The 20576-nt window shown below is 37.5% G+C and overlaps 2 protein-coding genes across 3 annotated transcripts in view; one reads left to right on the top strand and one right to left on the bottom strand.

The window, feature by feature from the left end:
• C10H6orf62 (chromosome 10 C6orf62 homolog) lies at positions 1–13845 on the top strand. 2 transcript variants are annotated; one of them, XM_012534354.3, is made up of 5 exons: positions 1–1018; positions 4095–4271; positions 5294–5416; positions 8601–8735; positions 13183–13845. In XM_012534354.3, the coding sequence occupies exons 1-5, from the start codon at positions 977–979 to the stop codon at positions 13306–13308; spliced, it is 603 nt and encodes a 200-aa protein (XP_012389808.1). In that variant the 5' UTR covers positions 1–976; the 3' UTR covers positions 13309–13845. The 2 variants fall into 2 exon arrangements, with proteins under 2 accessions (XP_012389808.1, XP_004273568.1); XM_004273520.4 differs by having other exon boundaries at positions 4–2359.
• ACOT13 (acyl-CoA thioesterase 13) overlaps positions 13354–20576 on the bottom strand; it is a 15366-nt gene continuing 8143 nt past the window's right edge. Inside the window, exons 2-3 of the mRNA XM_033434805.2 lie at positions 18626–18810; positions 13354–16947 (exon numbers count right to left, since the gene is read on the bottom strand). Of these exons, the coding sequence (XP_033290696.1) occupies positions 16791–16947; positions 18626–18810 (342 nt within the window). The 3' untranslated portion in view covers positions 13354–16790. The remainder of the gene's footprint in view (positions 16948–18625; positions 18811–20576) is intronic.

The raw sequence follows: 20576 nt of genomic DNA on the forward strand, positions 1-20576 counted from the left end.
TCTCTTCTCAAACGCGACTCTGCCCCGGACCCGGGAGGCGTCGAGGTCGCCGCCGCCGCTGTCGCTTCCGCAGCCACCGGTGGGGGGGATCCGAGCTGTGCCACCGCGGAAGCCCACCCTCCGCTTCAGCATCTCTCCCCTCCTGGTCTCCTCGATCTTCTTTCCGAGAGCCGGAACTCGACCCGTGCGGAGAAGAAAGACTCCAGAGCAGATGTTTGAACTGAAATAACTTTATTTTGGGGGGTTTACTTCGCTGACAGACCCCCCCCCCTTAGCGCAGGGCTCCCCTCCCCTTCCTCCCTTCCCCCTCTGCCGCCAGTACAAATCCGACCCCCCTCTTCCTCCTCGTTTCTCCTTCTCTCTTTCTCTCGCCGTCGCCGCCGTACCCGCGTCCTTCCAGTCCGCCGCCGCCCGGGGCGCTGAGCCAGACTATGGGTCCCAGGTGGGGGCTGAGCGGCGGCAGCAGCGCGGGCGGCCCGGTCACAGTGCGCACTGCAGCGGGGATGGAGGGGCTCAGTTGGCTGGTGGTTTTCTCTTGACATGGCTCCTGCCAGTGCTGCGAGCAGCGCCCCCGCCGCCGCCTCCTCTTCCGCCGCCGCCACCGCTCCGCCCGCGGGCTGCGGCTAGAGGGCCCGAACCCCACCCGAGAGTCGGTCAGTGAGTCCCGGTCTCCGCGGGGACAGGGAGGGGACTTCCCCGTCACCCACCCCCGACCCAGCTGCCTCGAGTCCACCCTCTACCCCTTTGGGAAACCAACTAACGACCCCGCCCTAAGCAATTCAAACTCGGGAAACATGGTCTGTTCAACGTGAGAGCGGAATCCGGGAACTTAATTTTTTTTTCTTGGGGGGGGGGGTGGGGTGGGCATACTTTAAAAAATAATATTAACGCAACTATTTTCTTTTCTTCCCACTGATCCTTCCCACTTACCCTCTCCCGCCTCCTCTACCCGGGCGGGGATTGTTTCCACGATGAAATGAGTGAAAACCCGAGTGATCCAGTGTCTCCCGTGGTGCGAGTGAGTCGCTGCCGCTGAAGGCAAAGGGTGGGGGTGGGACCTGGGGGGTGGAAGGCCGGTGGTCCCCAGGCACTGCCTGGGATTTGGGAGAAGAGCCCGCCACCTTTGCCTCAGCAATGCTCACACGAAGATAAGTCGCACTCCCCACGGTCGTGCACGGGGGCAGATTCATAGGGAAGGCTCCCTTGGGGAATGTAGGACTCATTGTAGGACTTGGGGTGTTGGGATCCCGGGCGTTAATCAGGTCTAACCACAGAGCCGGAGTCATTACTGTATTCTGTACCCCCTTTCCCTGTGCCATCATGATTCTCCTTGGCAGCAGCATTAGCAGCCGCCTGAGGGTGAAAATGTGGGTGATGGGGAAGTTGGTAATGACTCCGCTGTTTTTTCTTATGGCTCCTTTGGGCAACAGCTGCCCGCCCCCGGTATACACTGTAGTTGATTGCAGGGAAGCCCTGTACCTCTCCCCTTCCTTCTCAACCGATTTTGCACTTTTCTCTTTGCTCACCACCAAGTGTAATCAATAACACGCACTGACAATATATAGCAATAGTGAAATCTGAAATAACTAAGAATTAATTAGGTACTACAGCCATGGATCTGGCTGGGTAAAATCCAATTGGGTATTTCAGTTTCATTCACCTACCCTGTTTTGGGGGGTTATTTTGGTGGCTTTTTTTTCCCCTTTCCTTTTTTTTTTTTTTTTTTTTTTGACATTCAGAAAGCAAGGATCACAGTCCCCCTCCCCATTCCTTTTCATTATCCCTTCTCTGAAAAGAGGGAAAAAAATCCGGATGGATTTTAAGGATTGGACTGATGTCAGCTGTGTTTTATTGCACACCTAAATCCTATTAATAGGTTTTTCAGTTCCCCCACCTTTATTTTGGCAGTTAAGCCAAATGTGTTTTCCAAAAAGTTAGTTCAAGTATTTTCTCCTCTTTCTTTCCTTCCTTCCCTTCCTTTTTCCCATCTGACCCCAAACGTTATTGTCCAAACATGACTGGACAGCAGCTTTTGTTTCTTGACCCTGTTAAATGACAGTCTGCTAATATTGCCAGAAGGTGCAGTTTTTGGGTTACAGTCTTGATTTTAGCTATTCAATCATATTAGCAGGAAAAAAATGACTTGTTTCTGTTGTACTTGAGTCTTAAGAAAAAGTGCCCATAGTTTAGTGACAATTTCCAAAGGCTTTAGTACCACCTGTATTTCAAAATGGGGGACCCAAACTCCCGGAAGAAACAAGCTCTGAACAGACTACGTGCTCAGCTTAGAAAGAAAAAAGAATCTCTAGCTGACCAGTTTGACTTCAAGATGTATATTGCCTTTGTATTCAAGGAGAAGGTAATTTAAAGTTCTTAATGTGAATTAGCACAAGTGATTTTTGTAAGTGTATATTAGGTTAAAGAGTCTACATTTGTGTGCTTTAACTTTGACTCTTGTGGGTAATTATCTCAATCAAAGGAGTTGCGGTATAACTGAACGGAAGGCTTGAGTGCTCTTGGTTTGGTATTACTTAATTCTAAAGCTTCTTAGGATCCACTTTTAGTTAACATGGGGTGGGTAGCATTTGTAAAACTCATTTATGTTTTACAATGAATTTCATTTATGTGGAGTTACATAAAGAACTTGATAACTGAATTTAAAGATTGTTTAAAGTATACAGAATGTTTGAAAGTAGTAAATTAGAATCAAAATGTTTATATGCTGAAAGCGATCTGGTTCATCAACTCGTTACGTTTTCTCATGGTACATTTAACGAAATAGAATGCACTTTAATTCTTAGAGCAATTGATTACTGTAAAGGTTTAATTTGTGTTTAGAAGTGCAGTTGATTAAAATTCAGAATGACCAAAAGAAGTTTAAATTTTTTTGTCTTAATCAGAATTAATTCACAGTTAAATAGCAAATAATAAGTTGTGAGGAGAACATGATAAAAGCAGTATTTTTTTGCAACTTAAAATAATGGACAAAAAAAAAAAATAATGGACACTTTCTTAGATAATCGATCTCTCTTTGACATGAGGTCAGGTTATGAATATTAAGGAAATACTACTTTGATTTTGTGCTTAAATTATGAGCTAATTTCACATCAGAAACATCATCTTAGCTTGGTATTCCTTTAATTTTCCCACGTTTTTACCCCACTATTAAAGATACTAGTATTCAATATTTAAGAATGCTCTTAGCTACTAGAGTATAGCATTTTAAAGTGGTTTCAAAAGTGGTTTGTTTTGAAATGATATCACGGATTTACTTCTTTTCTTTTTTTCCTTTTTTTGTTAATTGCAGCATTGATAAGATGAGATTTTAGTTGAAGCCATTATAATGTAGGTTCACTAGAAATAAATACAAGATATAAGTAGTGAGACTAGATATTTGAATGTAATCTGTGAGATGCCCCAGATTATACCATCTAGCTCTTCTAACACCTATGAAAACCTGCTTTTATTCTTTGAATGGACAGTATCCAGGCAGTTGTCTGAGCAGTTGATAAATTTTATAACCTAAGTTGATGATGAGCCCTTGATCTTAACTACGTTTGAAGATTTGGTAGACTTTTTTTTTCTTGAATGTTGACGCTTGTAGTTACGTAATATCCAGAAGGAGTAATGGAAATTGACCCTTTTAAGGAGTGAAGCAGTTAATTTGTCTGAAGAGCTTTGATTTTAAACTGCTGAAATTTTAATTTGGCTGTATATAGGACCAGTTAAGTGAATTTACATCAAGAGTAAATCACTGTTTTGTTTTTTTAACCTTAGGGGTATCTGGTGTTTGTTTCTCACACCATTTAAGAAATATTGTCTAAAATAAGTACTTGCTATGGTTACCATAAGCTATAAAACCATGCAGTTAAAACATTCTGATAATAGCCTGTTTGTGTGTGGTAGAGGAGTAAGGGGGTTGGGAGAAGAACAGAAGGATCCACCTATTTGGAAATCTGTGTTTTCAGTACAAAAATTACATCAGTTAAGAATTTTGCTGGGTTAGAATAAAGGTACATGACATTGTAATATGAACTCTGGGTGTTAAGACAGTGTGCTACCTTTGGGTTAATACACTTTTTTTTTTCTTTTAGAAGAAAAAATCAGCACTCTTTGAAGTGTCTGAGGTTATACCAGTCATGACAAATAATTATGAAGAAAATATCCTGAAAGGTGTGCGAGATTCCAGCTATTCCTTGGAAAGTTCCATAGAGCTTTTACAGAAGGATGTGGTACAGCTCCATGCTCCTCGATACCAGTCTATGAGAAGGGTAAATTCTATTTTTGTCTTGGTTTTGGTAGGTTTTTGTGAGTTAAACTTGGGTTTTTCTTCCTCCTAAGAATGGGTAGTTAATTATGGTCATAAATCTCTTTAAAAGTGGAATTTAAATAAAGCATGGATAACTTTCTTATGTGTTATTATGTTGGTAATTGTGTACATTGTTGCTGTGGTTCGTGGTTTATATTACTGTTCATTGGGATTTCCTTTTTCAGGGGAGAACATCGTGCCCCTTATAAGTAAGGAATTTTGCTAAACTTCTGCAGCTCATTGAAAGAAAGTTAGTCTAGGCAAGCTTGAACAAGAGGTCCCCGGGATTAGTGGGCTTGTTGGGGAGGCTGGAGATAACCATATACTGCTCTGGAAGAGGTTAGTTGGCCTCAATAATCAGCATACAACAAAAATAGCATTTCACCTGTGATTAGAAGGTAGTGATTCATATTAGAAGTTCTGATTTTGAAGAGTGGAAATAATGGTACAAGGACTTTAAAAAAAAAAAGACAAAAAATTAGAGCTGCGGTTGGAGTTTTCACTATGCACTGAGTTAAGATCTTGATGTGAAAAACATTGGACTGAGTGATTATGTGGACTCTATAAGATAAAAATTAGAATTAGGTCATGAGCTGTTCAAATTGTATACAAACCTCATAAAAGACATAAAGTGATACATGGTTGACCCTTGAACAACACAGATTTGCACCAACTGCCAGGATCCACTTATAAGCAGATTTTTTCAATAAATACATATACAATACTACTTAATCCACAGTTGGTTGAATTCACAGATGCAGGACTGTAGGTGTATGGGGGGCTGGCTATAAAGTTGTGTGCTGAAATTTCGACTCTGCTCAGTGCCCTTCATGCCCAAGCTGTTCAAGGGTCGGCTGTATAGTGGACCTTTTGCACTTGTAAAACGTTTCTGTAGTCAAACCCTGTAAGTTGTGACACTGCTTGTTCCGGCTTTGTTTCCTTGAAAGTAAATTTTTATTTTTTATTTTTTTTGGCATTTTATAGGATGTAATTGGCTGTACTCAGGAGATGGATTTCATTCTTTGGCCTCGGAATGATATTGAAAAAATTGTCTGTCTCCTGTTCTCTCGGTGGAAAGAATCTGATGAGCCTTTTAGGCCTGTTCAGGTATTTTATTCTAAAATAAGTGTGGTGAACATGTAAACAAGTTGAAAACTCAGAATAGGGTCCAATTAAAGAAATTCTTTGGGAATATGCTCTCTAATAAGTTTTACTTCATGAGTCCCTCCTCGCCTTTTGACTGTTGTAATGCAAGAATAGGAAGCGTTTGGATTATAGAATCTCTTGAGAATGAGGTGGGTCTAACTATCCAGTGTGTCCTTGAAATTATGGTCAGAGAAAATCTTTTAAGGTAGACATTTGTTTATTTATAGAGGAGCCCATAGATGAACTTCAGAAAATCTCTTCCCCTGCACCACACACTCTCCTAAAATACTTTATACTTAACCCTGGTTGTCAAAGGAATCTAAGAAATGAATTAAACCCTTTTCTAGGAGTTGATTTGCATAAAAACTTTATAGGAGAAAAGTAAATGTAGTAGTGGTTCTTAATTAACTTTCCTTGACATCTTGCTATGTTTTGACTTGTCATTTGATGTGCTTGACAATTCTAGTGCTTTATTTCAGGGCATTTACCTGGGTGTTGATTTAATTTTATTTATAGTGTATATATATATATGAATGGAAGGAAGTACAACAAGATCCACCAAAGTGTTAATTATGATTAGTTTTAGGTCAGATATAGCTAACTTTTCCTTTTTAAATATATGTATGTGTTTCAGTAAATTTCTAATGAGCATACTTATTTAACAATCAGAAAAACAAAGAATTTGTTTAATTCGCTACCCTGTACTGTGGAAAGCTCCACGAATGATAAAACGTTAACTTACGGACTGAATATAAGCAGTAGGATATAGGTAATAGCTTTATAATTTTAGAATTCTACTGCAGTAAATAAGGTAACAATGTAAAAACAAATACACTTCTCTGAAGTAATTTAATATACATAAATATCCTGAAAAGCTTTAAATAAAAATAACATAGTTTTTTCTCTCAAGATAGATGAGAAAAGGAAAAGTAAACTTTAACTCACACTTTTTTTTTTTTTTTGACTCGAAGCAGTTTAAAATCTGAATACTTCAGTCGTGAGATTTAATAGGAACCAGAGTAAAGATTGTTTTAAAATATCCAGTTCTATTGTATTCACAGTGCTGTGAAGTACAGAGAAGTACTAGTAAAGTAGATCTCTTCTTTCCTCTTCATCCCTTATGCCGTTGCTTTAGGTTAGCTCTTCATCACACTATTAAAACATTCATTACTTTTCTTCCGGGAATTATTTCTTACATGGTACCTATGAGAGTTTTCTTTTCAGTGTGGACCGCTTCTTCCCAAATCTTTGGATATTCAAATAGGATAGAACTGAAGTGCCATAGAAATACGGACAAGGCCTTTTCCAGTCTCACTCAAATCTCTTTTCAGTGTGATACTCTACTGGCCTCTTCATCCACCCTGATATTTGCCATATTGAAACACTTGAGGCTTTCTTTCTTGAGCAGTGTCTTGATTTTGACACTTGCGTTTGTGTAGGTTCTGTTTCCTATAACGGCATTTTCCAAATTACTTACCATTACTATTTTCTCCAAGGAAAATTACTGTCATCTTTCAAGGCCCAATGCAAAATCACTTCCTAATATTGCACTCTTGTCTACTCTGTTAATTCTTTCTTCCCATAGCACTTTAACAGTAAGAACCCATTTTAGGTTTTTTACAAATAACCACATCTTATTCGGGGAAAGATTTGAAGCAGGTTAGGTTTTATATTTCTGTGTGCTTTTCCTCTTCAGCAGTATGTGAGTCCCTTAAGGTTGAGATAGTCTTATTCATATTTTTCAGTATCTGATAACATGCTTTTTGTATTCTGAGTTCAATAAATATTTGAATTGTGCAGAGGTACAATTCAGTATTACATTTTACATACAATAGTACATAGGGGATACCATAACATCTTTTGTGTTATGGTTTATGAGAAAAACTACTGGGTAGTAAAATCCTAGATAGCAGGAACTGATGTTTTTTCCATGTTAGTATTTTCTGCTGTCTTTGACATAATAGGAGAATAAAGATTGTTTGAACTGAATGGACTACTAATCATTTTTACAGTTCACTATCTAAATATCAGATTAAAGTTTCCACGTTTCTTGAATTCCCCGTTAGCCTGGTGTTTTCACCTAGCATTTGGCCTCTTCACAGACATTTTGTGGGAGGATTGTGTTAATCTTCCTCATGTTAAAAGATTAAAAGAATATTATGACTGACTTGATAACTGTTCTTCATAACAAAAAGTTTTTTTTTAATCATCTGAAAAAATACATATAAAAACGTTTTTTAAAAATTTGAGGGGGGGCTTCCCTGGTGGCACAGTGGTTGAGAGTCCGCCTGCCGATGCAGGGGACACGGGTTTGTGCCCTAGTCCGGGAAGATCCCACGTGCCGCGGAGTGGCTGGGCCCGTGAGCCCGGCCGCTGAGCCTGCGCATCCGGAGCCTATGCTCCACACGGGAGAGACCACAGCAGTGAGAGGCCCGTGTACTGCAAAAAAAAAAAAAAAAATTTGAGGGGTTCCTGTATCCTCAGGTGCTCATCCTTGTGAGGACTGGAAGCATATTTCAGGTGTGGGCTTTACATTTCGTTTACTCCTCTTAACTGATGGGTTAGAGCCCTGTTTTAAGTCTTAAAAAGTTAAGGGATTTGCACAGGTCGTATAAGTAGTGAGATGTGCAGCTGGGATTGGAATTTGGAATATAAATAGATTTATTTCCAAGAACCATCTACAGTATTCCTTGTATGTTATAATAGCAAGAAGGGATGTGTCATTGGGCTTAAAATACTAAGGTAGGGGTCTTGAGCTGAGTGGGTTTGAAAATCTGATTTTATGATATTTGGCTTAAAATCATTGAGTATTAGGATTTAGTCAGTTTGGTGTAGTTTTTCTTAAAGGTCAAACTATGAAGTGCTATCCAGTAGAACTTTCTGTGATGGAGGGAAATCTTCTGTATCTCAAGAGACTAGTTAGAATGGAGGCCACAAGCCACATGTGACTATTGATCATACTGATATGTGGCTAGTACTACTAAAGAACTGAATTTTAAATTGCATTTAATTAATATAAATTTAAGTAGCCTCTATTGGTTACCGTACTGAACAGCACAACTCTATGCATACGAGTGCAGTTGATGTTTCAGGTGGTATATAACATGTTTGTGGTTACACATAAACATTTATATTTCTTAATTAGGCCAAATTTGAGTTTCATCACGGTGACTATGAAAAACAGTTTCTGCACGTACTGAGCCGAAAGGACAAGACTGGAATTGTTGTCAACAATCCTAACCAGTCAGTGTTTCTCTTCATTGACAGACAGCACTTGCAGGTAAGCAGTTTTTTACTTTTCTTTTTTTTTTTTTTTAAACCACATAAGGGCTCATTTTAAAAGCTTATTGGTTAGCAGACTGTTTTCTATATGTTACTTAATTCTGTTTTGCTCCTTCAACATGGCATTAATTTTGAAGTTACTTAAAAACCAAGAAACAGACGTCCTGACCTTAACCAAGAACAGTGGTTCCCAAAACTTTGCTGCATATTAGAACTACCTGGGGAGCTTTTAGAAGTCATGATTCCAGTGTGCAATACTCAAAATTTTTACTTTGAATAAAATCCTCAAGTGATAACACATTATGTTTTGAGAAGCACTGGCCTAGACCTTTTAAATAATACCTGAAAGGATGAGGCACATCTGTTTTTAAAAGGTCCACATGTGTTTTAAATAAGTACTTCCAATTTAAATAGCAATCCAGGTATTCCAAATTGATTTTTATTTTGTAAAGTGTTGTTTATTCTTACCAATCTAAGCCTAAATATCATCACTTAGAATTTATAGTAGATAATCGATACTTTGTTATTAACTTTTAAAAATGGCATCATTTCAATTTATTTAGCATTCATTCAACAAATGAGCGCTAAGTGCCAGGCACTGTACGGCAATGAACAAGTTAGAAATTCCTTTTGGGTTGACATTCCATTGTGGGAGACCTAGAAGTAGATAAGTAAAATATATAGTTAGATAGTGATAAGTGCTAAGAGAAAAGAGGGAATTACATAAACTGTTGGGTGTGAATTCTTAGATGGTGTCACCAGAGAAGGCCTCATTGAGAAGGTGATTTAAATTAAGACTTATTTTAAAAGTACACTATTAATTACATTGTAGAACATTTTTGTTTTTATTTAAGAGCGAGTCTATGCAAGGTACTAGAAAAATACAAATGGGAATCATACTGCTACCTTCAAGGAGCTGATAGACTACTTGGGAAGATTGTACATTTTCCATTTTGTAAAAAGTTAAGTAATTATGGTGTAGGTACAAATAAAAAAACTGGGAATTAAGAAGATTAGGGGCTTCCCTGGTGGCACAGTGGTTGGGAGTGCGCCTGCCGATGCAGGGGACATGGGTTCGTGCCTCGGTCTGGGAGGATCCCACATGCCGCAGAGCGGCTGGGCCAGTGGGCCATGGCCGCTGAGCCTGCGCCTCCGGATCCGCGACGGGAGGGGCCACGGCGGTGAGAGGCCTGCGTACCGCAAAAAAAAAAAAAGATTAATTTCACTGGAAGCATCTGATAAAACTGATAGAAGAACCATACAATTTAGGTGGGGTGTTTTTGGTTTTGGCCTTACTGTTTGTTCTCAGTTTCTTCTTTACCTCAGCTTTCCTTTGGTGAATACTTTTTTTTTTTTTTTTTTGCGGTACGTGGGCCTCTCACTGCTGTGGCCTCTCCCGTTGCGGAGCACAGGCTCCGGACACGCAGGCCCAGCAGCCATGGCTCACGGGCCCAGCCGCTCTGTGGTATCTTCCTGGACCGGGGCACGAACCCATGTCCCCTGCATCAGCAGGCAGACTCCCAACCAGTGCGCCACCAGGGAAGCCCTTGGTGAATACTTTTTAGTTGACTCTTTTTTCCTTTTTAATTGCCTGTAGTGTACTTTCATTTGAGTTACTTGTTGAGAAAATACTGTATAGCAGGGTATTTATTGACTTATATTGTGGAATCCACAACAGATTTTTAGTCATAGATTTAATAATAACATACACTAGTGTAGCAACTTCATATTCACGTGAATATATATGAGGTCAATAATACTATATAGAAATGACTAGTGAATTGAAGGAGTTTCTTGGCTAAATAAGTTAACAAATCATCTCTTTTTATGTATCGAGGTCAGGTGTTAATATTTTATGAAGCAAACAGCTTGAATCCTTTTAATGAAAAGAAAATTATAAGCTCATAAGCTAAATTTGGGTTGAAGGTAGGATGTGACCAGTAGTCTCAGTTTGTCTGGAATGTCCTGGTTTTAATACTGGAAAGTCCCAGGTCCTAGAAACCCCTCAGTCAGTCCTGGGCACACTGGGATCACTGGTATCTGCTAGTTGTAGATTAATTTGTTCTTCAGTGCTCTTAGTCCCCTTCTTCCACTCAGGTTCTGTTCTCGATCTTCATAAGCTGGAGATGTGTTGCTGTATTGGCATTATATGGAAGAATCAACCTCCACTAGTTCATGAGGGAATTGATATAATAGTGGTGGCCACCACCTATAGTATACAGTTGATGCTTCAACAATTCAGGGGTTAAGGGTGCCAACCCCTGTACAGTTTACATATGACTTTTGACTCCTCATAAACTTAACTAGTCTACTGTTGACTGGAAGCCTTACTAATAATGTAAATGGTCGATTAACACGTATTTTGTATGTTATGTGTGTTATATATTGTATTCTTAACAATAAAGCTGAACAGAAGATGTTAAGAAAATCATAATAGAAAATATACTTACAGTACTATACTGTATTTATTGATACCTAAGTTTATGAATTTTATTTACAAGATGAATTGTCAGTAACTACAATATTGTTTTATATGATACAAAACACTAGGTGTTATATTAGTAACATCTACTAATTATATTAGTAACATTAGACATCAAAAAGATAATGTGAAAAAGAAATTCATATTTATTTACAGGTATAATGATCCATGTATTGATATTGAAGAAGTGCAGTATGGTTGCTTTATGACAGCGTACTGTAATCGGTACGATTGCTTCTTGGTAGCCTAGCTGTCCACTAACGAATGCTAATGAATGAATCACTATGAAAGTTTTATGGCATACAGTATTATAGGCATATTCATAATACAGTATTAGAAACATTGTAACATTTTTTTAAAAGCCACTTACAGGCTATGTTATTTCTCCAGTTGTGAGAGAGGCATACTGTATGGTAATGTAATCCTTTGAAAGCAAAGCAATAAAACAGGTAGAAAGCTAACACATTAATTATATATTAAATGTCACTCACCTTAGGCCTATGTAAGAATAGACTAGGGTCTGCAGTTGACCCTTGAATGACACAGGTTAGAGCCGCACTGATCCACTTAATACATGAAGTTTTTTCAATAAATACATACAACAGTACTGCACGATCTGCAGTTGGTTGAATTCGTGGTTGGTTGAATCTGCTGATCTGGAACCGAGTATATGGAGGGAAGACTGTAAACTCTATGCAGATTTTCAACTGCAGGTAGGGTCGGTGCCCCACCGCCTGTGTTGTTCAAGGGTCATCTGTACATATATTTTATGCATTCATGACACACTTAACTGTTTTTGAAATTTCTAGACTGCGTGGTTTGTCTATTTTTTCAAATTATCACAAATCTCCAAAATTTTCCCAGTATACTTATTGGAAAAAATTTGTGTATAAGTGGACCTGAGCAGCCCAAACCCATGTTGTTCAAGGGTCAACTGTATTATGCACCAGACTCTATACTAAGAGCTTTACGTGTATGAGCTTATTTAATCCTCACAGCAGTCTTCTGAGGTGTAGATCTTACTACTACCATTTTATAGCTAAGGAAATCCAGAAATTAAGAAATTTGATAAAAATCATCTAGCAGAGATCTTCTGTCCTTTATATCCTAATATAATATATATGATAAGGGCTACAGCAAAAAAGAACTTTGAATGTGCAATGGCATAGAGGCATATGCCTAGAGTCTGAATAGTCATAGGTTGTTTTAAAAGTTAAAATGAAAAAATATATATGTATAGGTTCATTTACATATGTAGGTAGCTAGTCTGCTTCAGACATTGGCAAAGGCAGTCTTTCACCTTTTTTTTTAAGAGGTGCTATAGTGAAAAGATGCAAAACTTTGAAGGCAGTTCTGGGTTCAGATTTCGTCTTCCACTTACTAGCAGTGGTTATTTGTGAAAGCACCTAGCATTTGTTTATCACATGTTAGATGTTAAAATAGTAACTGCTTTTTAAAAAATACTTAGAGTTTGATTTAACTGTTAATACTTTGGCCTTCTAGTCCTTTCCCCCAGGATACACTTAAATCTTTTTTACCTATTTCTAATCTCTCTACCATCTACTTTCACCACATCTGCTGTCTTTCTGTATATAAATGTGATTGCAAACTTCTGTTCAAATCTGTCTCCATGAAATGCTTTTAACCCTGATTTCTTTCAGCAAGTAGTCTGTGTTTGACTTTCCTAACTTTCAGTTTTTTATTCTGCATAAACTCTGTAAACATTTAGTTTATAATCATGTTTACTCTGTTTTCTCTATATTTTGTATGGCAAGGTTCTGTCCTATTTAGGCTAAGGTCCCTATGGATGGGAACCATAATTTCTTCCCTTACTCTGTATGCTTTGTTACTGTGTCCATTAAGTGCTTAATAAATTGTGGGAGATGGACTTCATGTGATAATCGGTCATTTATGTTAAAGTCTTTATTTATTAAGAATATTAAAAAAAATTTTCCCCTTCCAGACTCCAAAAAACAAAGCTACAATCTTCAAGTTATGCAGCATCTGCCTCTACCTGCCCCAGGAGCAGCTTACCCACTGGGCAGTTGGCACCATAGAGGATCACCTCCATCCTTATATGCCAGAATAGAGTGCTGACCAGCAAAATGGAGAAGATCAGAGAGTGCAGCAGCAGTTTTTTTTCTTTTTTTCTTACCACTTTATTCTTTCAGAGTTTAAAGAAAATGGACTCATGCACAGAACACTATGCATTTTGAAACTTGTTCATCCTGGATTTTTTTTTTATCATTTGTATCTCAGAACTTAAATTAGATGTCTTCTGCACAGACTGTGTGAAAGAAGATGCTTTGCATATTTGCTGCACTGCATCAGCATCTTACTAAAAATGTGAAATGAAAGGACTATTGTACACTGAAATGCTTAAATGTATCTGAAAGCACAAGGTGATACTCATTTTTGATAGTCTTTCCATTTGTGCTGGTTTTTGCCTCTTTGACATCTGTCATCAGTATTTGGAGGGTGAGAAGTGAATGTAACAGGTATAAATAACATTTTAAAAACTTAAAGCTTTGTTATAATCACATTGTTCCAGAGCACTGTCAGATTCATTCTAATGACCAGAAGTGGTTGTTTAAAAAAAAAAAAAGAAAAAAAAAAGAAAATACAACCATGGGAAAGAAATATTAAATGAAAAAAGCATCTCATTGTAGGCATTCTTGCCTCATATATTACTGGGCCATGTTTGTTTCCTGGTACTCATAAATATATGTATTTTATTTCCAGATCTCTCCCCAAGTTGCTGTTATGAAAGAGCATTCTGCTCAGTGTGGATTCAGTTATACACATTAAAGCAGATCTGGAGTCTGAAGTAGCTAAGCAGCTATAAAACTGAGAGATACATTCATAGCTGCAGAAACCGTAATAGGTAGAGGACTTTCCTTTTGGTTTTTGTTTTGTTTTTTGTTTTTAAAAAGATTTTTATTATAAAGGAAAAAATTCCAGTGAATTGTGCAGAAATACTGGTTTTTACACCACCCTAAAGGAAAACTTAGGGTTTTTTGAAGTAGAAAAGTTACTAAAGTTGGATCTTAAATTGTGAAAACATACAAAAACACCATTGAGTGTCAAAGTTCTAAAAGGAGAACTCATTTTGTGCAATGAACATAAGGAAAGACTACTGTATAGATTTTTTTGGTTTTTGGTTTTATTTTTCTTTTAAATGAAGAAAAGCTTTGCTTAAGGGTTGCATACTTTTATTGGAGTAAATCTGAATGATCCTACTCCTTTGGAGTAAAACTTAGTGCTTACCAGTTTCCAATTGTATTTAGCTTCTGGTTGGAATTTGAATAAATGAAAACCTAAATAAAATAGGTGAAAGTTCCCTGACTATTCAGGTGAATACACAAAACTCGAAGTGGTAACTTTTCTTCTAAGTCGCTTGGGTACCCGTTATTGATGACCTTAGGAGGGTTTATAAACATGGCTAAACAGTAAACTCAAGAGAAGTTGGGTTTATAATTTCAACAGGTATGGGAATCAAGGACATTTTGTTAGCTTTTAACAATTATCATCCTGGCTTTATGCCTGGCTTCATGGAAAAGAAAAAAAATGTTCTTAATTTTAGAATAATTTTTCACATGTTTTCTGATCAATTTAAAATTAGAATCTATTTGAAGTTAACACTTTATCATGGCTGGGTACTGTTCTAAGCTCTTAACAACCTTGAGGGGATCTAGATACAGAGGTTTAGGAACTTGTCCACACTCATTGTGAGTAGGGGAGGATTTAAAACCTGGCTGTCTGGCTCTGTAGAGTTAAAGTTTTTATTTTAGAATAATTTTAATTGGGAAAGTTATAAGTAATACAGAAAGCTCCTGTATAAACTTCACCCACAAAATAACTCTTGACATTTTGACGTTTTGTCTTTTTCCATATATTTATATATATTTTCTGAATCGTTTGGGAGTTTGATCCCTTCCTCCTCGGTACTCCATATATCCCAAGTACAAGGATATTCTTATTACCACAGTAAAATTATCAAACTCAAATGTAACAATGATATACTTTAATTTACCATCCATATTTCACTTTTGTTGATTGTCCTCCTATCTTTGATTATGCGGTTTTTTTTATTTCCTTATAGTTAGTACAGGATCATTGCATTCAGTTGTCATGTTTCTAGTCTCCTTTAATCTTGAACAGTTCCTCAGCTTGTTTAATGACCTTGACAGTTTGAAGAGTACAGGCCAATTTTTTAAAACACAGAGTGTCCTTATTTTACATTTGAGTGATGTTCCTTCATGGTTAGATTTGGATTATGTATCCTGGCCAAAGCCCAATGTAAGTACCTTATGCCCCCTAGAAACACACTGTCCGTGTACACTGTTGATTTTCATTTTAATTGGTCAATGTGATGTCCTATTTCCCCATTTTATAGTTATTATTTTATATCTACCCCTCCACATTTACCAGCATTCTTTTAAAAGGAAGAGCTCTCCTGTCTCTGCTGTTTATTCAATATTATTACCTAAACAGTTTGGACTCCCTTTTCAATGCTGTATAATTTTCATGCCTCTCATCATTTTCTTGAGCACTTCCTTACTTTCAAAGCACATGATATGTTCATCTTGTAATTTCCCTATCTCAGCCCCCAGCTCTGAAATCAGGTATTTCTCCAAGGAGCCCAAGTTACTTTTAGTGGGAAATACTAGATCTGGGTTTCTTGTGTGCTCACTGCTACTATCAAGTCTGCTTCTGTCCTTTCAGCAGAGAGATCAGCATGTATTCTAATACAACCAAAGGACAATAAACCTTTAACTGTTGACTGTGTTTCCAGTTTCCAAAGTTGCTTTGGAACTTTATGATCTTCAGTCATGAAATGTTAACTAAGACCCCCTGATGGCAGAAACCAACTATTATGAATGCCATAGTCAGGAAAACTTCGAGAAATGGACTAAACAATTTGTGAACTTGGTCTTTCCAGTACTGCAGATTGGGAGATTCAAGATCTGCATGGTTTTATCCTAGGTACGAGAAAAGGAGCTGCCCCCACCACTATAAAATATGCCACTCCTGTAATAAATTCTCAGAAAAGCAGTGCACCCACTGGACTATTTATCACTAATGTGCTTAGCCTTAAACTTTGTTGAGGACTACTCAGTCTACTTTATTTTCCAATGTGGCCTATGGTTCATCTATTTTGAAGTTCCATAATCTTGAAAGTGGGTTAAAAAATGTAACATTTTAGAGCTGAGAAGGACCTACAATTTGTTAAGGATTAATTGTTAATTTGTATTTCTCCTTTATCTTGAATTTTAGTTTTAAGGTAATCTTATCTCAAAATGGTCCTGCTAGCTTTGCTTTACCTGTTTTCAAAACACTTTTGAGCTACGAATGTTTTCATCCAAGTATCATGTATGATTATAAACTAAAACTAAAGAGGCTTAGAATATAGACAACTCTATCCTATATTCCACTTGATCTCGATGGCATTTTCCCCAAAGAAAATATTTCTTAGCCACTTCTGGTTGTGCTAATTTATTTTGAAAATTGTTCAAGTCAGATTTACTCTGGACATTCATTGTTGAGTTTCTTTAGGTCACCCTGCTGTTCTCAGTTTCCCAGGTGTTTTGTGTGTCTGCCTTGTGCTATTAATTTTCCCGTGGCCTTGTTCATCAGATCCACAGAAACAAATGCAAGTGTTTTTCCTTGCTTCAGAACATGTGCTGTAATCACTATATCTTCTCCCATTTTAGCAGGTGACATGTACCTTGAAAAGAAACATTTAAATTTAGTTACCAGCAAATAGGTTTTAAAAGAGAAAGTTGTGTGCATCTCATAACAGCCTTATGTTACTTATTTACTCCTAAATAGTTTAAAAATAATATCCTTTCTAATTTGAAAGGCTGGTCCTGACCAAGTTATATCTTACTGATTCCTTATGCACACAAATTTCTTTTCCCAAAAATATAGGAAGGGGTTTTCAACTGCCCCTGCCTCCCCGCACCGCCCTATTTTTTTTTTTTTTTTAGTTTCCCACTTAATATTTATTTGTGGCTAGAGGTTTCCTTGAGCTTTCACTTAATTGGCTTAACTTCCTAGGTGAAGTAACACTTGGTGTTAATATCTTGTCATATCAATATGCAGAATTTATTCAACTCTAAAATGACTTAATAACTATAAGGAATTAATATGAGGCCCTTTTGAATCTCAGGCAGCTCTTGATGGTGGCCAATACTTTGGCAACACATACTTTGAAAGGCCAAAATTATGTTTAGCTTATTAAAAATCCTTTAGGATTGTAGCAGCAGTATCTTAGAAGATCAGGAAATGCAGTGCTAGGTTGGAAGATCTCTGCTCGTAGAGAGATCTTAAGGCAAAGGGTTGTAGAGGGTCTTGAGGCAAAGCAGAGTCATCAAGTGGTCTTACCCTTATCATGTGGAATAAGGTAAGGACTGCTGAATAGGCTCACCAGTGCCCAAGCAGATCCTTCTTTTTGTACGTCTTAATTTCAAAACACCATTTGCATCTTGTCCTGTGATTTGCTTACTGCACTCTCAATTTATTTCCATAGTAGAGAGAGACTGAAAGTTAAGTTAGCCTAAGAAAAGATTTAGATTGTTTAACAACCTGATACATTATTTCCATTGCCCTTGTGATAGATCACATTGGCTTTCCCACCCTAACCCCTGCTTCCCCTTCCAACAAAAATCTTTCTTCTCTTGCTTAGGTGGAAAAATCAATTGTCTTGAAACTAAATCCCCGGGCCCTGCACTCTTTAGTGAACGGAACACTGGCAACAGTACTAGTTAATGTGGGAATTTAATTTTTTGCATCTGGAAGTGTTTGACCCCTGCAGGCATTTTCACAACAGTGAAACAAACCTGACATCTGGGGTTCTGCTTCCTTATCATGAGAGCATGTCTGTGCAGTTGCAGAAAAACATGAAGTATTGCAAAACTGGACATTTGTGTTACGAGGCAATGGCGATGTATACGTGAAGGTTTCCTCAACTTTTATTTGTATTCTAGCTTTTCTCTATAGGTACTCAGTACAACCTTCATGAGACATTTGTACAAGTGGCACTTTTAAGGATTGTATGAAAAACAGTTACAAACCGTGAGTTTGTGATGATTTTTTTCCCCAACAGTATGCATATTAGAAGCTGAATGTTTGCCTTTTTGAGTGTTTAGATCATTCCCATTTATTACTGGTTATATTACTGATTACTTATTATTACTGATATATGTTGTACTTGGAAATTAATTCCTCTAGTTCTAGATTCTAAAACCATGGAATATTTTAAGGCAAATCTATAGCTGCATTTAAGGATGACCAGCTAAGGGCACCTCATGCTTTATTTATGTTACGAATGTGTTTAGTCTCGGTTGTTTGAAATGAGTTACCACGTTGGAAAAAGTTATTTGGGGTACAGTTTGGATACATACGTTATGTTCATGTCGACACTGACTCCGGGTGCTCCCCTTTCTGTGCACATCAGAGCATATGTTGATACGACATCCACTAAAGTGGCTGTCATGCCACCATGGAGGGTGCCCATTTTATTGGTATGCTGCTCTTCTACTTTCACTTCACAAATCACTTTCCCAGGGACAGCAGAAACAAGAGTCACCTAAGTGTAAAAAAAAAAATTTTGAATATTTGGTGGTATTAGAAAAGCCCAAACAGCCTAACAAGAACTATCATTGGATTAAACCAAGTCACCCCCAAAAAGTTGATTCAGAAATTGAAAATCAAGTTACCAATCTCTCTCTGATAGAAATTAACTCTGATGTAAACTGTTTTGAAATAAAAAGGAATACTTAGGGAAAAGCAGGAGTAGTTTTTCTTAATCTCCACTCCTCTGCAGAAATCAAACATTCCGTCTGAGCTTTTCAGCCTGTGTACAACAACCTGGCATCTCTTAATGTCTCCTTAGAAATTTTGCACCAACAAAGCCAGCTGGTCCTTGTGATTTGTTAACCCATTATAGTTTTAATTTGGATGTTCTCTAGTTTTTGCACAAAGTAGTTTTTTAGAATGACTTCATAATGAATGGTTTAAAACGATTTATTGGAAGAAATTGAGTAATTTAATGCATTACTAGAATTAATAAGCTTATACCATAAACTTATTTTAATATGAAAAAAGTTTGATAGAATCCAGCAAAGGTAAATTGCTGCTTTTAAGGTCCTGCCCCATTTATGGTATCATAATGAAAAAATTATATGAAAGATAAAATGTGGAACAATGAATTTAAAATGTTATATCAAACATCTTTAGAAAGGAAACTTAAAGAAAAATAATAGAAATATGTTTCTTATATCCTATCTAAATTACTAGGAAAAAACATCATAGATAATATTTAGAAGCTGGAACTAAACTGTGAATGGAATGTGCTGCACCCGGCAATGTAATTCTCACCGTCACCAGAAGTGTTCAGGCAGAATATGGATGAATATTTGATGTGTCTGTTTTTAGATACAGGAAAGGATGTCTCAAGCATTAAATGGTTTAATTCTAGATAACTACCATTTATTGAGCACTTTCATGTCAGGCACTGTGCCAAAGTCTTTCCATATACTATATAACAAGGAAGGGATTATTTCCAGTTTGTGTAACTTAAATTCAGTGGTTTACTCTCAAGGTCACCCAGGATGTGACAGAACTGAGATTCAGATCTAGGTCTGTCCACCTCCAAGTCTCCCTAGTTGCTAACTATAGAATCTCTAGGTATTCAGCGGCCTTTATGCTCCCACCAGGAAGACATTTCAGCATTTCACAAACTATGACTTTAGTTGTTTGTTGTTGTTTATCCCCTAGAAGGCCCTGATGTAAAACAGAAACAGAACTATAAAATATGAACCATCCTAAATAATATGTTTTGCTTAATGGGTAAATCAATGGAAAAGTAAACGTTAGAACGGGATCAAGTCTATTTATACAATAAATGACCTAGCCACAAGATGTCCTCATAAACTAATAATACACACCAAGCAAGCCCAAGGTGTAAACTCACCTTATTGGGGGCATTTACCTGAGTCTGTCAAGCACTGCAGTCTAAAGATGAATGAGATCAAATCCCTGCTTTTAAGGGGTTCCCAGTCTAAAGGAACAGACACACATGCACACTGCAGTAGAGCGAATTACTGCAGATAGGATAAATACAGGTTGCTGGAAGTAAGGATCTTACTTATCAAAGTATGTTTTCAGGGAAGAGACATTAGGAAAGGCATCCTGGGGAATTATTTGTGGATTGAAGGACGGGCAGGGGTTAGGCAGGTGAAGACAGGAAAAAGCCAGGCAGTTCAAGAAATAGAATCGAATAGGAAAGCATCATAGTCACCAAAGGTAGTTTAGTGTAATTTTAAGGTATGGTGTGTTTAGTAGAGCTCAGTT

Source organism: Orcinus orca, chromosome 10 (genome assembly GCF_937001465.1).
Source record: "Orcinus orca chromosome 10, mOrcOrc1.1, whole genome shotgun sequence".
Lineage (NCBI taxonomy): Eukaryota > Metazoa > Chordata > Mammalia > Artiodactyla > Delphinidae > Orcinus > Orcinus orca.